The following is an 18,078-nucleotide window of genomic DNA, read 5'->3' as shown; positions in this document are numbered from 1 at the left end:
CATCAAAACCTTTTTTTGCTCATCCAAAATCCCTAAATCAAGCATTTGACTTATATTCCCAGAGTTCATCAAGTACTGAGACGAGGAAGAAGTGGAGATTGAGCAATGTGAAAAAGATAGCTTTACCGACCGACCGCAGGAGAAGAAACCAACGCCGCCAGAGACAAGGGAGGATTCTTGTGAGCAATGGGGACACCGGGGTGTATCGGCGTACACGTCAGATGAAAACAATAGAATGTTACATAAGGAAAAGCAGGATCATGGACGTATTGAGAAAAGGGTATTTGAATCAAATCTCTTATATGAAGAACATTTGGAACGGGTGGAAATAAGTAGAAGTCCTGGCAGCGGAGTATTCCAGGCAGTGACAAGTGTGTGGGCATTTGAAGTCCTGGCCAAATAATACACCAGGATAATCAAGTGTGGAAAGCAGAAGTCCTGGCAAGAGAGTACACCAGCTAACTGAAGAAGATTGTGATAAACCAAAAGAGAAGTCAAGCAGTTTTTGTGTTTGGCCAAGAAAAGCCCAAAGAACTGTTTTTGAAAGAAACCAAGATTGTGAAAGCAGACAGTTTTGTGCTATTATACTTGACCGAGAGAGGTCAGTGCTATGATATGATGTGCCATTTATAACGTGCCTCTACACAAGTGTTTCAATGGGACAGTTGTGTATGAAAATCTCTCAAGGAGTAAAGAAGAATCCTGGGGAAGGGAACTACCATCTGGAGTCAAGAATTTCCTCCTTGAAGAAACTTTTGTTTGAGTAATTTTTCCTTTATGAACACTTTTACAAACCAGTGAAGATTAAAGACTTTTCCCCGTTTGCACCTTAGAGTTTACTTTTAGTGTGAGGGTCAGAATAGAATTGTGGACACTGGACAGTTTTGTTTTGACATCCTGACACAGACAGATCCTAAGTGTTTGGTTTTAGGTATGGAAACACCTTTTCTTGCAGGGACAGAAAGGCCTGTTCCCAACCCCATTTCTTTTAATAAAAGTATTTAACCCAAACTATGACTGCCTTGTGTACGACTCTCATTTCTAACTCCTCACATGCCTACTCAGCCCACCACTACTACAAAAGCAGCAGTGATCCCACTCATAAAGGTGAAACAATAAGAACCCAAAAGGTATACCTCCGTTGACTTATATTGTATCGTAGGCCGAGGGCAGGCTACATCTTGAGGAGGGGTGTGAGCTGGTAACAGTAGCAACCTAAAGAGCAATAGTACAAAGTGTGATAAGTCAGAAATAGGAGACGGCCAAGAAGACATGGTTCAATATGTTTTATTTAAGAAATTCAAGAAAAGAATGCCTCACCTATCCCTTTAGCTATAATGATCAGTGTCCCTAGCTTAAAAGAAAACCATAAAGTGGTACTCATCAGGATTTCTCTCAAAAACTCTGTTTTCCGCCCAAACCTATTCTATCCTGTGCTCTATCCCTACCACTGATAAACTAACAAAAGTGAAACCTGGGTAAGTTTGTCCCCTCTATACTTGGTTCTGGTGGCTGGTTTCTGAGCCCCCACCCAATGATCTCTCATGCCCCCTCTCTTCTCCCTTTTGCACTCCTCCCCTCTTATCAAAACTACATGCTTTAAGTCTTCCTCCCCACTTAGAGAAGGTTGTTCAGGACCACTGTTGAGAGTTAATCTGTACATTGGATTATCTGCCTTTCTGCACTTGTTTCTGTTTTGTAACCACAGTTTTGATGACTCCTGATTCTTTGACATCAGTACTCTCTGGTTAACTTCCCTTAACCCGGCGGTGTGCTATCTAGCCGTTCGGATACAGTATGTCGTTTATCTCCTTTTGAAGTGTTCTGTGGTTCATCCCGGTGTGGGCTCTCTGACCTCTCAGGTAGTCTGATTGTCTTATGGCTTTCACCCCTTCGTGGGATATTCACGCGCTCAGCTGGTTGTGGGCTGTCTGACCTCCTGGGCCATATGCTTCTCTTATGGCTTTTAATCCCTTGTGGGGTATTTTCAGATTGAGCCCCTTGCCGGCTGTCTGGTGCATCAGGCTGTTTGTTTCTCTGGTGGCTTTCACCCCCTTGTTGGGTATTCTCCGGTTTAGCCCCCCGTGGGCCATCTGGCCCCATGCTTCTCAGATGGCTTTCACCCCCTCATGGGGTATTCTCAGGTTCAGCACCCCGTGGGATTTCTCAGTGCATCACCGCCCTCCTCCTCCTTTCGGTCTGCCATGTAGCTGTTCTCCTGCGGCTGTGCTCATCTGGGGCAGGCGGTTTTTCTGTTCATCATGGAACCATTACTCTGTCTGGTTACATCATTTGGTTCCTACTGCCTACGACCGACAGGGCTTAGGCTGCTGGTATGCAGCTCCGGCAACAACTCGCTTCTCCCTCAGTTGGGCAGCTCTGCGCTCTGTGGCTTCTTTGCCTTCCAGGACTTGACATCATCCATAGGCGCTCTGCCCACCAAGTTCTCGTGTGGTCCTGCCTCCAGGTTCCTCCTCAAAGCAAGAAGTCCCTCTGTGCTCCAGTGCAGGCTTCTGCGTTTTGCCCTCAGGATGGCTCTCTGCTTCTGCTTGAGTCACTCCTTCCTGTAACTAGAGAGGAGACAGCATCAGTCCCTTTCTTCTGGGATGGGTGTTAACAGAACTGGATCAGAAACCAAGCCAGTCACCTTTTAAAGGGCACGCACATTATGACCCTGCTCAGTCCCCATATACCTATATAATACTTGGGACTCTGAATTAAAGGGAGGTTTGGTGACGGCTTTATCTGGGGATTCCTTGTCCGCTAAGGGGTGGTCACCCTGTTGAGATCCCGCTTGCTCTGTCCCCTAAGGGGTACTAAGTGGAGCAGGCCTATCACCCTAGTCCCAATTGTGGTAGCTCCCCCTTGGGGAGAATGGAAGAATTACCTGGATTTGTCAGAAGACCCCAAATTAAAAATGTCCAATCAAGGTTCCATAAAAATACTGACTTTTGATAAAAACAATAAAAATGCAAATAACTAAAAACAAAGAAAACATACCACCCTTGAAAAGAAACCTAGAAAATGCAAGCTGTTGAAGAATGGCACTCCGGCTAGATGAGCAGGAGTGTACAGGCACCCAATTGGCATAATGTCAATTTATAAGAAGGCGTCTTGTTGGAAAAAGGCGGAGAAGGAGGACTTCAAAGTCACTGTGGTCCCAAGCATCTACCAGAGTGACAATGCTATGTCACAGTACTTTCTTTCTTTGTCTTGGGAGCTCTACAACATTGTGCTTGACTTTTATGTACTTTGCTGCAGTCGAGTTGGTCTAGCGGTGAGTCGGTGTATAGTCCTCCTCGAGACAGGACTCTGTTAATTGAGTCGGTGCTTGACTGTGCGAGTCGATGGTTTCCAACATTTGTGAATATGCGGCCGGGAAAAAATGCTTTAGCTGGGTCAAGTCGACAAGTGGACACAATGATAATGCAGTAAAAAACCCTATATAATTAAATAATTACAATTCTCCAGCATGGGGTCTAGCCTGGATTCACATGCTCATGAATATTCCCTGTCCTCAGGCTGGGAATCGTCAGTAAAAGAAAAGTTTCACTTTCACTTACAAACTGTATTTCTCCTTTAAACCAATCACTGTGCTCTGGGTCATACTGCCCCCATCCAGTGACTGTCCTCTCACTGAGCACCTCTTCAGAATTGTACCACACGCTTCAGTGTTGGTAGTTCTCGAGTTTGCTCTGTGAGCTACTTCTTCATTTGTTCTTGTGTTCAATGGAAAAAGGTTCTATTTTGGTGATGGCCTGTGTGCTTCTCCATCTGCCGTCAGCGGGGATCCGTTGCCGGTGTATTTCAGCACCCCTTGAGGGCGAAGATCGTCGAAGATTCCAGAAGGCCATCGGGCCTACTTCGCGCCCTCCGACCATGACAGAAGAGGAGGGAAGATCCCTCCTCAAGTCCTTCACCAAGTGCAGGCTACGGAATGTGTTTGTTGAAGACAAGCACCTACAATGCCTCTACTGCCTGCACCCGGCCCACAAGGAAGTGGAGTGCGAGATATTCCTCAGCTTCTCTAAGAAGACAAAGGATAGGCACAGTAGAGTGGCGGCGTGGCTGAACGTGTCAGCCTCTGACTTATGCTCTGAGCAGGGTTATACCTCACCCAGGACCGGCCGGTCCAAGGACCGGTCCTCTAAGTCCTTTGAGGGTGCCTCATCCATGGGGGCCCAAGACAAGACCAAGAACCGCAAGTCCGAGTCCAATGTGTTCGCCGCGGAAGTGGGGCCCAAGGTGGACAGGGTACAATCGACATCACCCTATGCCTCCATTGCCAGCCGGCCGTCGAGCTCCTCCTCAAAAAGAAAATCATCCAACCCGGCTAAACTGCAGGAGAAGCCAAAGAAGCCGCAGATGGAGGAGAAGGGCGACCTGCCCAAGAAGGCCCAATCGACACAGGATAAGACTTCATCGACAATGGAGTTGGTGGCGGCTGCTCTCATGACAGCTAAAGGGGCTGCCCCTGTGAAGGTAGCCCCAGCAGCGCAGAAGGTATCCCTGCTCCCGAGGAGCAGAACCAAGCAGTGACTTTGGCAAAGTCTGCCGGCACACCAAAAAAAGGAACACAGTCTCAGAACCAGGTTCCAGCCCCTCAGGGTCGAAAAAGGGGGGGAGAAAAGGAGCCCCTGGATCAGCCCTCCCAGGTCGTTGCCTAAGCCTTGGAGTTCTCATCCATCCCTACACTTGGTCCACAAGGACATCGACGGCGCAGGGCCTAGTGTTCTGATCACGCCATCTCAGGGATGTGTCTCTGGATGTCCTGTCGACCCTCCACACCTTTGTGTCGGAAATCCAGAAGAGGATGCCAAATAGCCCAGTTCCAATGGTCCCCCAGGCTCCCGATCGGCTGCCGGCGAAGATAGGAAGCATCAGCCGACACACCCATTTCAGCCTCCACATCGGACTCGGACGCAGGCACTGACACGACAATGACGGACGAGGATATCTTCGTGGTGGGTCTCCACAGCCTAGGTTGTCACCACCGGATGAGGTGGGGTTGTTCCAGTCCATGATCGCCAGAGCCTAAGAGCTATTCCAGCTTGTGCCCAAAGAACCCAGGAAGGAGTGTTTCTTGTACCAGAGGCGCGAGGCCAAGAGGAAGACAATCATGGTGGTGCCCCTTCTGGACAACGTGTGGGAGGAGGGCCTGGCCCTCATGAAGAACATAGCTACGGCAAAACTGGATAGGCTTCAGAAGAGGTTCTGGGTGCCGGAATCCACACCCAAGTGCCTGAGGTCGCAACCATCACTGTATTCATTGTCATCGGCGGCAGCGAGGAAACGGTTGGCTATCCCTTCCTCGTCCCTTTAGTCCTACCGGACAGCGAGGGGAAGATGGACGCCATGGCAAGTTAGGTGATTTACACCTCGGCATCTACCATTAAGGCGGCCAATGCTCTGGTTATCCTAGCCAGGTGCGACAGGAAGCTGTGGTACAAACTGGCCCTGATTTTGGAGTTCTCCCCAACAATAAGATGATGGAGGCAATTGCTCTCTTCCAGGAAGGGGAGGTTGCGTCGGTTCATGCCATCACAGTGGCGTTGGACTTCGCCGACATAGGGTTCTGGCAAATGGGTGTCTGCCTTTGTCGTGAAGGATGGTTGAAAGCCAAGAATTTCAGCCAGGAGGTCCAAGTGAAGGTACTGGTCATGCACTTCGACAGAGATACCCTACTTGGGAAAGTCGTTGACGAGTCCCTACAGGCCATCAACGCAGGTACAGAGATCGCCCGTTCCCTGGACACCCTCCAGCAGTACCGCTTTTCCTTTCGATCCTCCAGAGGAAAGTCAAGCAGGTCATCCAAAGGTTTCTCCTCATCGTACCGTGAGCCTTCTATATCCACTACTCGGGAAGCCTACAGAGGACATTTCCAGGCTACCGCAGAGGACAGTGTCGCCATCACCCGCAGGGCAGGACGCCTGCTCCCAAGCAAGCCTGAACCAACCAGGACGTCTGGCCCCCACCCGTGCACCCCAGTGGGTGGCCGGCTGGCAAAGTTAGTCAGCAAGTGGGAAAAGATTATCACTGACAGATAGCTGCTGGACGCTCTCATCTAGGGACATACGCTGGGATTTCAGCACAGGTGTCCACGTATCTCTGGTGGCGCGTCTTGAGCAGCACATCCCTCAGCTCCTGGAGGAGGTACGGGCCATGCTGCAAAAAGGGGTGATAGAGCTAGTTCCCCAGTGACTCTGGGGCTCTGGAATCTATTCCAGATACGTCTTGGTCAGAAAGAAGACAGGGGGCTGGAGGCCCATTCTGGGGCTATGACGTCTGAACAAATACCTCAAGTTCCATTAATTCAGGATGGTCACGTTGCAACACGTGCTTGGCCAACTGGAAAAAGGAGACTTCTTGACGTCTCTGGCCCTGGAGGACGCCTACTTCCACTTCGCCATTCACAGAAAACACCAAAAGTTTCTATGCTTCGTATTGCAGGGACAGCACTACCAGTCCAGGCTTGAAGTCGGCCCCCAGAGTGTTCACGAAGTGCCTGGCACCAGTGGCGACCCATCTATGCCTACAGGGCATACATGTATACCCGTACCTGGACGACCGGCTGCTTCGCGCCCGCTCGCTGGAGCTGTCCCCAGGACATACAGACAACCGTCCAGCTAACAAATTTGGGATTCTCTGTCAGCTATCAAAAGTCCTGCTTGACACCATCGCAGAACACGCTGTTCCTAGGCACCTCAGTGTCTTACCTGGTATTTCTCTCGGATGAGAGGATAGCAGCCATTCTGGTGAAGGTGCAGTGGCTGTCGTCGACGAGGACGGCCACGGTGTGAGCAATCAAGTCTTTGCTGGGCATGATGTCGTCCTGCTTCTGCCTCGTTCGGCTCTGCAGGTTGCAGATGCAGCCCCTCCAGAAATTCATGGACATCCGCTGGATACAGGTATCCGGAAGCTTCACAGCAAGCTGTCACTCAACGACGAGTTGGGGAGCACACACCGGACGTCTGCACGCCAGAGGCCTGTGGTTGCCAGAGGAGAAGGATCTTCAGTTCAACATCCTGGAGCTACAGGCCATGGTCTGGGCCCTCAAGTCGTACCTCCCGTTCCTGAAAGGCAAGGTGGTAAAGATCTTCAGGGACAACACCACCACCATGTTTTACAGCAGGAAAAAAGGATGCACTCCATCCCCAGCGCTCTCCACGGAGGCTCACGACTTGTGGCGTTCAGACGTCGGACAGGGGATGTTCCTCGTCCCTCTCCATCACAGACTCCCTCAGCAGGGAGCTGCGTTCCTGTTACGAGTGGGATGCTTCGTCAGGATCAGGTGGACTGCCTGTTCGTCGAGTAGGGCAGGCCCCAGATAGATCTGTTTGCGACGGTGACGAACTCCAAGTGCAAGAAGTTTGCCAGCAGGTTCCACCAGCTGAGGAGCCTGGGAGATGCATTCCCCTTCCCGTGGGAAGGACTGTTCCAGTACGCATACCCCCTCCCCCCCATTCCCTTTCCTGCTACTAGTCATCAACACACTCGGTGTCCGTGCAAGATGATGCTCATCGCCCCGGCGTGGCCGAGGCAGATTTGGTATCCAGACCTTCTCAGTCTGTCAGCGTCGGCCCCCGGTCAAGCTAGCAGTAGTTCTGGAGCTTCTCACCAGGGAAGGAGACGCAGTCCTGCATCACAACCCAGGGTTATGGTACCTCCTGCAGCCCTTGAGTTTGGTGGATATGAGTTCCCTGCGGACTGCAGAGAGGTCCTTGCCAAGGCCAGGGTGTCGTCGACTTTGAAGTGCTATGGTCACAAGTGGAAGCATTTCGGTATGTGGTGCCGGTTGCAGAAGATTACCCTGTTGAGGGTCCCGGCCCTGCAAGTTCTTCTGTACTTGCTCTCCAAAGCTGGCCTATCTCCCGCTACACCAGGCCTCCGGGAAGATCGTCACTGTGGTCTCATCGACTCGTCAAGCAGTTCCTCAAAGGACTTCTTTGATCTTTCCCAATGGTGATGGCTCCTGCCCCGGAGTGGGAACTCAACGTGGTTCTGACAAGGCTCATGGGGCCCCATTTGAGCCTACGCACCAGGCCCCTCTCAAGTTCCTCTTGTGGAAAAAGTCTTTCCTCTGCCAGGAGGGTGGGTGAGATCCAGACCCTATCCTGCAAGCAACCATTCCTGACTTTCCACAAATCAATTGTGGTGCTGCAGATGCACCCCTCTTTCATGCCGAAGGTTCAGTCGAATTCCACCTCAACGAACCTTTGGTGTTACCTGTATTTTTCCCCAAAACCTTTGTCACCAGCTGAAAGGGCCTTGCACTCGCTCGACGATGCCTTAAAGTTCTATGGGACATGCACAAACTTCGTAAGTCTTCACAACTGTTTGTGAACTTTGGTCCTGTGAACCATGGGAAGGCCTTGTCCAAGGCTTCCATCTCAAGGTGTCTTTCCGGCTGCATCATGCATTGTCATTGGTTGACGAACCGACCGTTGTCCGGCGCTCCTCTCTGGTGTGTCCCTGCTGGACATCTGCAGGGCTTGTTAGGGAGAATTCTCCAGAATGGCTAATTTCCCTTACCTACTGAGTCCCTCAGCAGCTTTGCTGGATTTCTAGGATTTTTTTTCACCTGGTAAGAGTGTGAGCCTTTTTTCCCACTCTGACATGTGTTTTGCTGTGTGTTTTACATGTGTGGTCTTCATAGACTATGGAGCCTCACCTACTCCATAGCCATCATCTTTTTACTGTGTGTCACACAGCACCTTTAGTGCAGTGACACAGGATTGTCTTTTTCAGACGTCCCACTTTAAACTCCATTTTCTGGGACTGACTACTGTCTCCCAGAACATGTAAAGTTGCCATTGACTTTTAGTCTTTTTAAATTCACAGACCCAGTATAAACTATCTTCCATAGAGTACTGGAAAGGGTTAATAGTTATCCCTTTTTGTCTGTATCTGATGGAACATTATTTTGTCCCCCTTTCTTTATGATTTGGCTGGTGGCAGTGGTATCTACCATATTTTTCCTACCGCGGTCTATGTAAATAGCCTTGGTACTGTTTTAGGCTAAGTTAGTAACCTCAAACTTAAATCCGCTGGACCCCATTTACTTTTATTTGGTTCCGGCTGGGTTTATTCACCATTTCTTTTTGTAAAGGTCTTTCTCGTGTTTTACTCTGAACGCCAAACCAGGTTTGGTTCCTTTGTTCGCCGTTCTTTGGCGATTTTCTGCACGCAAGCCGTCCTTGGGCCCCTGAGAGTCTTGAGTAGACAGGATGTGGGGGAGGGGTTTTAGGACCCCTGTACAGGGTCCCTGTGGAAACCCAAGTAGCACTCTTGTTGTATTGGCTAGGTCACTGTCCTGCCAGGATAGCCACCCTGCTGTGTGATTGACAGCCAGGATGTGTGAATGGGGGAAAACTGCATAAAAAGCAGGTCTCTGGGACTTGGAAGGCAGAGTCGCCACTAGATCGAGAGAACCAAAGAGAATCTGAAGGATGAGGACCACTTCGACGACTAAACCTCCTGGTGAAGCCCTGCTCCAAACTTCGATGACAGAGAAGATCTGCAAGGAATCTTCTTCCCTTGAGCTGTTGGACCAACCAGTTTGCCAAACACCAAGCAAGGCCTCCCTCCCCTGGTCGAATTTGCTGTTCACAGCTGCAGTGAACCGGATAGCCAGGAGGACCGGACCCTTTTTGTGTTTTAAGGAGCGCACCTTTTATTCGTTGCTTTGCTCTGCTGCTGGTTTCTTCCCTGGGCAGTGCAGGACCCTCCAATCTTCCTCCTTTGTGTCAGTCTGACAGTCACTTCAGGAACCGTGAGCCTGCAGGATCTGCCAGGAACTTCTGCCTCAGCTACAGCATTCTTCTTCTTATAACTTACTGTTCAAACCCAGTTGTTCGTTCCGTCAGACCACGGTGAAAGTGTTTTAAATCTTTCGCCAATCTGAGGGCTTGTCCTTCTCCACTCTTAAGTAACCTTTCTTCCGACCAACTTCGTTTCGAACACTTGGCAAAGACTTAACCGCGAACTACTCTGAACTGTGTGATCCTCTGCAAAGACTCTGAACCGTTAACATTGGCCCAGGCCAATTGATTTGAATCCTCATTGTAGCAAGCCTTTTCTAGATTGCCCTGCCTACTTACTTGTTGGTGCTGCTTAATAATTTTGTATAACCTTGTCTTTTCCATCCCTTTTTAAGTTGCTGGAGTGCCATTTTGCTCACACTTCATTTTGAGCTTAACTTGTCCAGAATTGATTGGGTGTGGTGTAGTATATTAAGATTGTGATTTTTCTGCTGCTTTACTTAGTGAACTGTTTGACAAATGAATGTATAAATAAATGTATATTCTTAAACTCAGAAACCTTGAGTCAGTGTTTGTTTGAACCATAGCAATTGATGTCCTTTGTGTAACTTCTGATAACTGCTCACTTTATTCTTGAGATAAGTCTGGCTGCTCAGCCATCACTACCACTTTACTGTGTAGTACAGGCTTGTACCAAAGGTGAATTTGTACTTGCACTTGTAGTCTTAATTGTGTGTGGTGTTCCCAAAGGGTACTGCATATGATTCTGCCTAACAGGGCTGCTACGTGGAGGTTCACGCACACCTTCACGGAGTTCTACTGCATCAACAGGGATTCCAGGGAGGAGTCCAGAGTCGGCCAGGCAGTGCTACGCAACCTGTTCGCTTGAGTGGTGAGTCTGTTCCAGAGGTAAGAGTAATTGCTTCTGTTGAGCCTTGCCACCTTCCGTGGTTGTGTAATGTTGTACTTCTATGGATTTGTTATTCATGAGCATGTGAATCCATGCCAGACCCCATGCTGGAGAAGGATCAAGTTACTTACCTGAACTATTGTTCGAATAGATTGTGTCCTCCCATGTATTCCTCATCTTAGATATATCCTTGCCTTTAGCTTTGCTGCTTTGGAAAAAATGTTCTCTCTCCACCAGAGGGCGCTCCACTCGAGGCTGCGGCGTCAATGTCTCTCAGCGGCATCCGTCGAGCGCTGATGTCATCTGCTGTGTAAACGCCTCGAGCGCGACCATTGGCCTCAGTTCCGTTTTTCCGTTAGCCTTGCTTCGGATTGAATAAAACGGTGATTCAGTTTGTAAGAATGTCGTCTTCATCTAATCCTTCCAGACGAAGACTGGATTCAAGAAATGCCAGAAATGTGGAGAAAGATGTTGCTAACTGATCACCATCGTAATTTCCTCTGGTTCCTCGGTTCCGACCACCGTATAGACGAGTGCGTTTCCTGTCAGTCGATGACCCATAAGGCCTTAGAGGAATGGAGAGGTGAACTCTCTCCAGGACTGAAATCACTGCACTGGCTCCGAGTGGCTGCGAGGATTAAGTTCAAAACCCTCTGCATTTTCCACAAGGCCTTCTGGGGCTGCAATACCTTCAACTCTCTTCACAAATATCTGTCTTCTCAAGCTCTTTGCTCATCAGCCTCCAATTCCCTCAGGGTACAGTCGCTTCTCCTAGCAACGAGTTGGTGGTAGATCTCTCTCTTTGGCAGGGGGCCTCCCTCTGGAACAGCCTTCCTGCCTCCCTGAAACTTAAGGAGAACCATCTCAGGTTCCGGAAGCACCTCAAAACCTTCCTCTTTGCTTCTGCCTTCTCTCCACCTGTCCCCTGCGGAATTCCTGGTTGAAAATGCACTGGTTACCTGGCCACCCTTTCTGATCTCGGGCCCAGGCCCCGCCAATTGCACACCTGCACTGCCTCCCTGGCAACTCCAGCACCTGGGAACTGTTGTTCTGTATCCCTACAGTCCCCCTACCAGCACTTATGTCTGTTCTTACCTGCACTTGCCACCATCTGGCCGTTCTGTTATCCTATTTATTCTTCTATCCCATGTACTGCACTTTCCCCCTCTCACTTCCCCCATGCACTTTTCCCTTTCCCCCGTCCCATGCACTTGCACGATCTGAATGACACCTGGCCTAGTAAGATCGTTGTCTGTCTTCCCTCTGTTCCCCCTCCCTTGCCTCGTCGCGTCTCGCAAAACACTTGTGTATAGGCACGTTATAAATGCCATATTATATCATATCATATGTATATCATAACTGGTGGTGGGGGAGGAATTCTCAAAGTTTTCTTCGAGAGGGAGAAAAGACTCGGCTGAGTCTTCATCAAAACGTCACAAAAAGTCTAGGTCGAGGAGTAGATCCAGGAAGTCCTCTTCTTCCTCAAAAAAGGCTATGAAAAGACGACACCTGTCTCACTCTTCCTCATCTCAGGAAATCATTACATGTCTGTCAAAACATGATTCCCCAGGAAAGTGGGAAGCATTCAGAGCATCTATGCTAAAGATTTTTGAGAATGCGGCCCAGACTCCCTAAAAAAAAGTCCAGCGAAGAGAACATGCCTTACTCATAAAAAAAAGTGACAGGGGAAGATCTGTCAGAAAATCGTCGAGGGTGTCGTCCAGGGAATCTTCCCCGATGCCTCATAAAAACCGCCTACCGGTTGGAAAAATCGGAGGTGGAACTCAAGAAAATGGCGTCGGACTCTCATATGCCATCAAAGTCCTCATCTAAAACGTCCTCGAAGCCTCTAACGAAGGAAGTCAAGCACAAGGTGTCGACAACCCATCCCCAAAAGGTTACCTCGAGTGCACAGTCGACGGCCTCGACAATTCCTTCGATGATATCGAAGGTGATGACTACAAGATCGACGCCATCAACGCTTTTGTCGACGTCTTTGTTCACTCCAATTACAAAATCGATACCTGTGTTGAAGTCTATGCCACCTGAAAAGGTATTTTATCCAGAAAATAGACATGACCTCTTTAGAACCATGTCCTCCATACATGAAGGAGATTCATCAGCAGAAGATGTTTCACCTGCTGGTGTGAGATTTGGTACAAAGCAAGTCCCTGAGGAGTTAATTGACCCTTAATCTAAGATGCAAAACTTAAGTGTGCTTCCAGTCAGCAAGTGGTCTGGATAAATCTCCAGAATATGAATTTGAAAAGCCTGACCCGGCTGAGCATGCTGATGCAGGATATAGAAAATTGATGAACAGGGTAACTGAATTCATGGGATGGAGTAGAAATGCACCTGTTCATCAGCAGGATATGACTGACATCCTTTCAGGAGGACCTCAGCAAGACCCCATGTTAGGCAGAATCCTGTGCAGTTCCCTTGGGGATCACTGCAAAAAGATTAAGACTACAGGAGTAAGCAGTAAACCCAATTGGTAGCAGTCTGCACCACCCACATTTACCTTGCAGCTGTGGCTGAGCAGTCAGACTTCTCTCAAGAAGAGTAGGGCAGTATGCAGAGTATACACAATAGGGCCAAAACACACTAGAGCAAATAAACACTGACCAGAGCTTTGTATAAAAAAAGTATATAATTATTTATTTAAAACACACTTTATGGCATATACTAGCACTCTCAATCAAAAACAAGTTAAAACAGTCAGGTAAAGTATACACACCTCCCTTAAAAGTTATCAGACAAGTCAAGGTTAAAACACTATTTGTTAGAACAGATGCAAGCGCTTAACCAAGATGGCACTCTGATAATGCAGTTAAAGGGAGAGAAAAAGGCAGAGCATAAGAATAAAACAGTTCCCAACACTTGAGTTCAGAGCAGGGGGAGAAAGGCAGGTTATACTGTAGAGCCAAAGTTCATAGGCCAGGCCCACTTTAAATGGAGCAAAGAGAAATGTGCCCAGGATCACACGGTTTAAAGTGCACTGAACGTCTTTGCAGAGTGTTCAAAAGAGGTTGAGGTGATTCAAAACATATAGTTAGAAGGCCTGGAGCCAACCCAGTTTAGAAGCCAAGGATTTAAGGGTCACCTTTAGCAATCTGTAGAAAGGGAGGCCAGGTAAGACACAGTAACTTAAAGAGAAAGGAAGCTCCAGCGGGGGCAGTTGTTCCTGGCAGTGGTTGAAGTTCGTGGTTCCGACCAGGGTAAGGGAAGATCTCGTCGAGGAGGGAACATGGAGTCGTTGCACTGCACAGGAATGAAACCAGCCGCGCAGTTCCCGATTAAAAGGTGCAGTCCTTTTATTCGTGGTCAAAAGTGGTGAGCTTGGCTATCCGGCCGCTGGGGTGCTTGGCACGGGCGATTCGACCAAGAGACATCTTTGGAAGGCGAAAAGGGCGAACTGGTTAATCCCACCAGCTCAGGGGAAGAAGACTGGTCCAGCAGAAGATCTTCTCTTGTCGTTAGGAAAGTGGTGAGGTGGCTGCAGCAAGGCTTCACCGGTGGTGTCGTTGCAGATGGCTCAGCGGCTTCCCTCTTCGGATTCTTAGGTCCTGTGGCGACTTCTGAAGTTCCAGTCCCAAAGGCCCTGCTTTTATGCAGAAAACCCCCCATTCATCAGCCTAGCTGTCAATCACACATGCTAAGTGGTGAGCCGGGCAGCTCACCACTGGGCCAATCAGAGTAGAGTGCGACTTGGGTTGCTAAGGCAACGCAGTCCAGGGTGCCAATTCCCCCCGCCACACTTCCTGTGGAACCCAGACAGAGTGGCACCATTTGGAAAAGCCTGCCAAAAGAGTGAAACAACGGGCTCGACCTTGGTCAGAGTTACAGAGACGGACACAAAAGCCATTTTAGAATCGAGTTCTGGCAAAAAGACCCAACCGGTGATTTAATATTTAATAAATAAACTGGCGGTATCTTTAACATTGCACCGAAAAGTGGTGCGTTTAAAATCAATTGGAAAATCCCATAGAGAATATTCCGGTGGAATATTTCGCGTGGTAACCACTGCCACCAGCCAGAAACTCGACGGGACGGGACAGTGCCCCCCTGGAAAACAGACCCAGGGGTAATCGAATTACCCCTTACCAGTACTTCCACAATATGATGGTTTGTACTGGTTCTGTTCACAATTTTGGACTAGTAAAGCCAATGGTGACTTTACATGCCCTGGGAGACAGTAGTCAGTCCCAGGGTATGGAGTCTGTTTGGGGGTCACGGTGACACCCCTGTGGTACTGCACTGAGGGTGCTGTGTACCACACATACAAAAAAACAGATGATACCCTATGGAGTAAAAGAAAACCCCATAGCCCATAAGCACATAACAAATCAAAGACATACCTCAAATCATGTCTAAGAGTGGGAGTAAAAAGAGTCTCACTCTTAGCAGGAGAAAAAAACAAACCCCAAAAATCCAGCAAAGCTGCTGGGGGACTCACTAGGTTTGGGAAATTAGCCTTATAAGAGAATTCTCCCTAACACCCCATACTTCCTTTTCATGTAGCCTTACAAAGGAGGTTTAACACTGCACAGGAAAACCCTGAATCTATTTCGGCAGTAAATAAAAAAATGTGTCAAAATATAGACCTGAAGGGGCCCTTGAGGGACCCTCGTTTGTGGAAACGAGGCACAATCGCCACACACGAACTGATATGCCAGACATGAGGTTGTATTCCCAAAATCTAGGGTTTATTGCAAAACAAATATTCTCAGTTGGCCAGCTGGTCACACGCCTCGCGACGTGTCTATCAGACCTCGGGGGACGCAAGAAAGCGAAATTCATACAACAGTTACATATATACAAAACCAGCATCTAGTAATCGGTAGTGTCACAACTTATACCGCCCCTATTGCATTTCCTTTGAACTAGGCACAATGATTGACAATGGTGACGAGTTTGACACTTTCAAACATTCATTGTGTAACAGTTTGCAATTTTGTAAGCCCACAGACATTAAATCTGTGTTTTAAAGAACACAATGCTTCTGTTTTCTGAAAGCAAGCTGTGCGTAGGGAGAGACACATTCCAGGCCTTGCTATCGCCTAGTTTCTATTCGTGCGCCGGGGTGGTCAACTTGCTCTTCAGGGCTGCACCGGTGTTACGCTCACCTGGTTCCCACGGGGGCGTCGACCGGAACTGGGCGGCTGTTGTTTCCACCAGCGTGACGTGTAGCGCCGAGATGACTGACTGGACTGGCCCGCTCAGCCTAGTTTGTCTGGCTCGCAGGAAAATTCTTCTGCAAAGGAGAAGAGGAATTAACCACCCGTGGAATTGAGTGTCAACCCACCTTCCCCACTCCTGTTGTCTTCCCACAGAACACTCTTGATGTCCCCTCCTTAGTCTCACCTGATGGTTTGGAAGGATGAGCTCTCCATCCTCGTCGACCGCATGGGGCGTGTTGATGACCAGTTACTTCACTGGCGTAGAGGAATTGGTGAGTTCCAGTATTGACTCTAAAGTCCAATTGTTCATAAGAGTTCAAATGTCTGATCTTCACTCTGTCCGATTTCTTGCAGGTTGCCGATTAATCCACTCGAAGATTTCCAAATGGCAATTGGTAAGATTCAGGTAAGTCTATTGTGGTTTTCCCCTTAGGGGCCGGGGTACGGCGATGAAGCAGAGTTGACTGCGCCGACCCGAGATGAGGTGAGTGTTGAGACGGATTTCTGAACTCTGTCCTGGTGGCGCAGAAGATCAGAATGCCAACCTAATTACTTGGAACAGGGTAACCTCTGGACAAGCCAGACCAATCAGGGTAGCGATCGCGGCGGTCAAGACTAGGTCTCAAGAGGGGTGAGGGTGACTGAAAGCCCGCAATGAGCACACAAAGCAAGGACACTTACAAACTACTCCAAACAGGTGTTATATTAAAAAAATATATACACATTTATTCCAAGGCCTTTAAAACAATGACCGTAGCGAGAAATCACAATACAACTCTAGTAAACCAACACATACCATACCAATACAATATATATACAAACAAGTCTATAGCGTTAGATGCACAAAATGTGTAGTCCACCTAAAAGGGAAGGAAAACAGGCAGTGCGAAATAATGCTTAGACCCAGTCCGCCTTCAGAGGCACCTATAAAAGGAAGTCCGAGCCCTACGAAGAGTGGAGCCTTGTGCTCAAAAGTACCTGCACACGCTGGTGCCAACGGGAAAAAGGGGAGTCTCTTCGAGGGAAATCAGGCCGTTCAGTTTAGTGCACAAATGAAGAAGAACAGAGTTCCGCGACTCAAGCGCAGCCTCCACTGTGGGCAGAAGCAGAGCGCGAGTACGGAAAGGCGTGCTGTTTTGAGACAGCGGGGAAAAGCTATGGGCTCCTGCAGGAGGGCGACCAGTTCCTAGCTAGGCTACTCACCGGTCCCCGATGCAAGCAGACCCAGGCTTCTCCGCGTCAGTTTCAGTCGCTGGCAGGTTCAGGTGAGCAGGGGACGTCTCGTCGTCGTGTTGAGTCTGCAGCAGCAGAGTTGAGTAAAAGACGTCCCAAACGAAGTGAACCCACTCAGTTTGTTACCACAGCAGGGCAACGGAGCGGCCGTGTGTATCTGAGCCAAATGTACACTACTCACTTCAGACCTGGGAACGCCAAGTGTACGAATCGTGTGAGAGTGACAAGGACTCGAAATACTACACAACCTGGCGGCGGTTACAGAGCAAGACTCCTGTGTAGGCTGGTCAGTCTGCTGGATGGCCCAGAGACGCTTCCGAAGGCTTACGAGCAGGAGATGGTGAAGATGCCGAGAATAGCTGTCCCCGCTATTCCAAGGGTCGAAGTACCAGTACAGGCCTTCTGGTTCGATCAAAGGAGAAAAGGGTTTCACAAGGCGACAGCAGTGCAGAGGAGCAGTCCTTCAGCGGGTCACCAGCGATTCCTCGGTTCAGCCTCTTGGTTGCAGGATACTTGGCTCCTGTATTCCTTCGTTCGTGAGAACTCAGGAGATCGACATGGTAGTGGTGTTTCCAGCCCCCTCTTATCCACGGTTCCCTTCGCGCCAAAACGGAGGGGACCCAATGGGAGATCCGCTCATCAACACTCACACCATACATGGACCTATCACGGACCACGGTGGTCCCAGGTATTCACACCACTCTAGACTCTCTGGCACCCAGGATGTGTATTGGGACCAGACATCCCAGCCCACATCCTGGAGGCACACACCAGGCATGTAGAAGCCTGCGAAAGCATCCGTGTTTCGCGGGAAAGTACATGCCCAAATAAGGAAGGCCCCGGGTCGGCTCGACCTGGGGAAGGTGAAGGGCGCAAGACAGTCAGCGGACAGGACAAAGAAGCCTCGTGGTCTGGCCATTTTGGGAGCCAGGCCACCATTTTGGGTTAAGCGCGAGAAACGCGCTTAAAACGCCAAAAGGAGCTCAAAACACAA

The 18,078-nt window shown here is 49.2% G+C and overlaps 1 protein-coding gene across 4 annotated transcripts in view; it reads left to right on the top strand.

Annotated features, from left to right (window-relative positions):
- LPCAT4 (lysophosphatidylcholine acyltransferase 4) overlaps window positions 1-18,078 on the top strand; it is a 2,084,283-nt gene that overhangs the window by 1,493,365 nt on the left and 572,840 nt on the right. The window contains exon 13 of one of the 4 annotated variants that reach the window (XM_069633762.1): window positions 63-1,017. The exons of the other annotated variants lie outside the window; for them this stretch is intronic. Within the exon in view, the coding sequence (XP_069489863.1) occupies window positions 63-332 (270 nt within the window). The 3' untranslated portion in view covers window positions 333-1,017. Of the gene's footprint in view, window positions 1-62; window positions 1,018-18,078 lie in introns of those variants that run through there. 4 annotated transcript variants of the gene reach the window in all.

Source organism: Ambystoma mexicanum, chromosome 13 (genome assembly GCF_040938575.1).
Source record: "Ambystoma mexicanum isolate Mex_15411 chromosome 13, UKY_AmexF1_1, whole genome shotgun sequence".
Lineage (NCBI taxonomy): Eukaryota > Metazoa > Chordata > Amphibia > Caudata > Ambystomatidae > Ambystoma > Ambystoma mexicanum.
The sequence above is the reverse complement of the archived record's forward strand: the minus strand, read 5'-3'. Positions and strand labels throughout refer to the sequence as shown.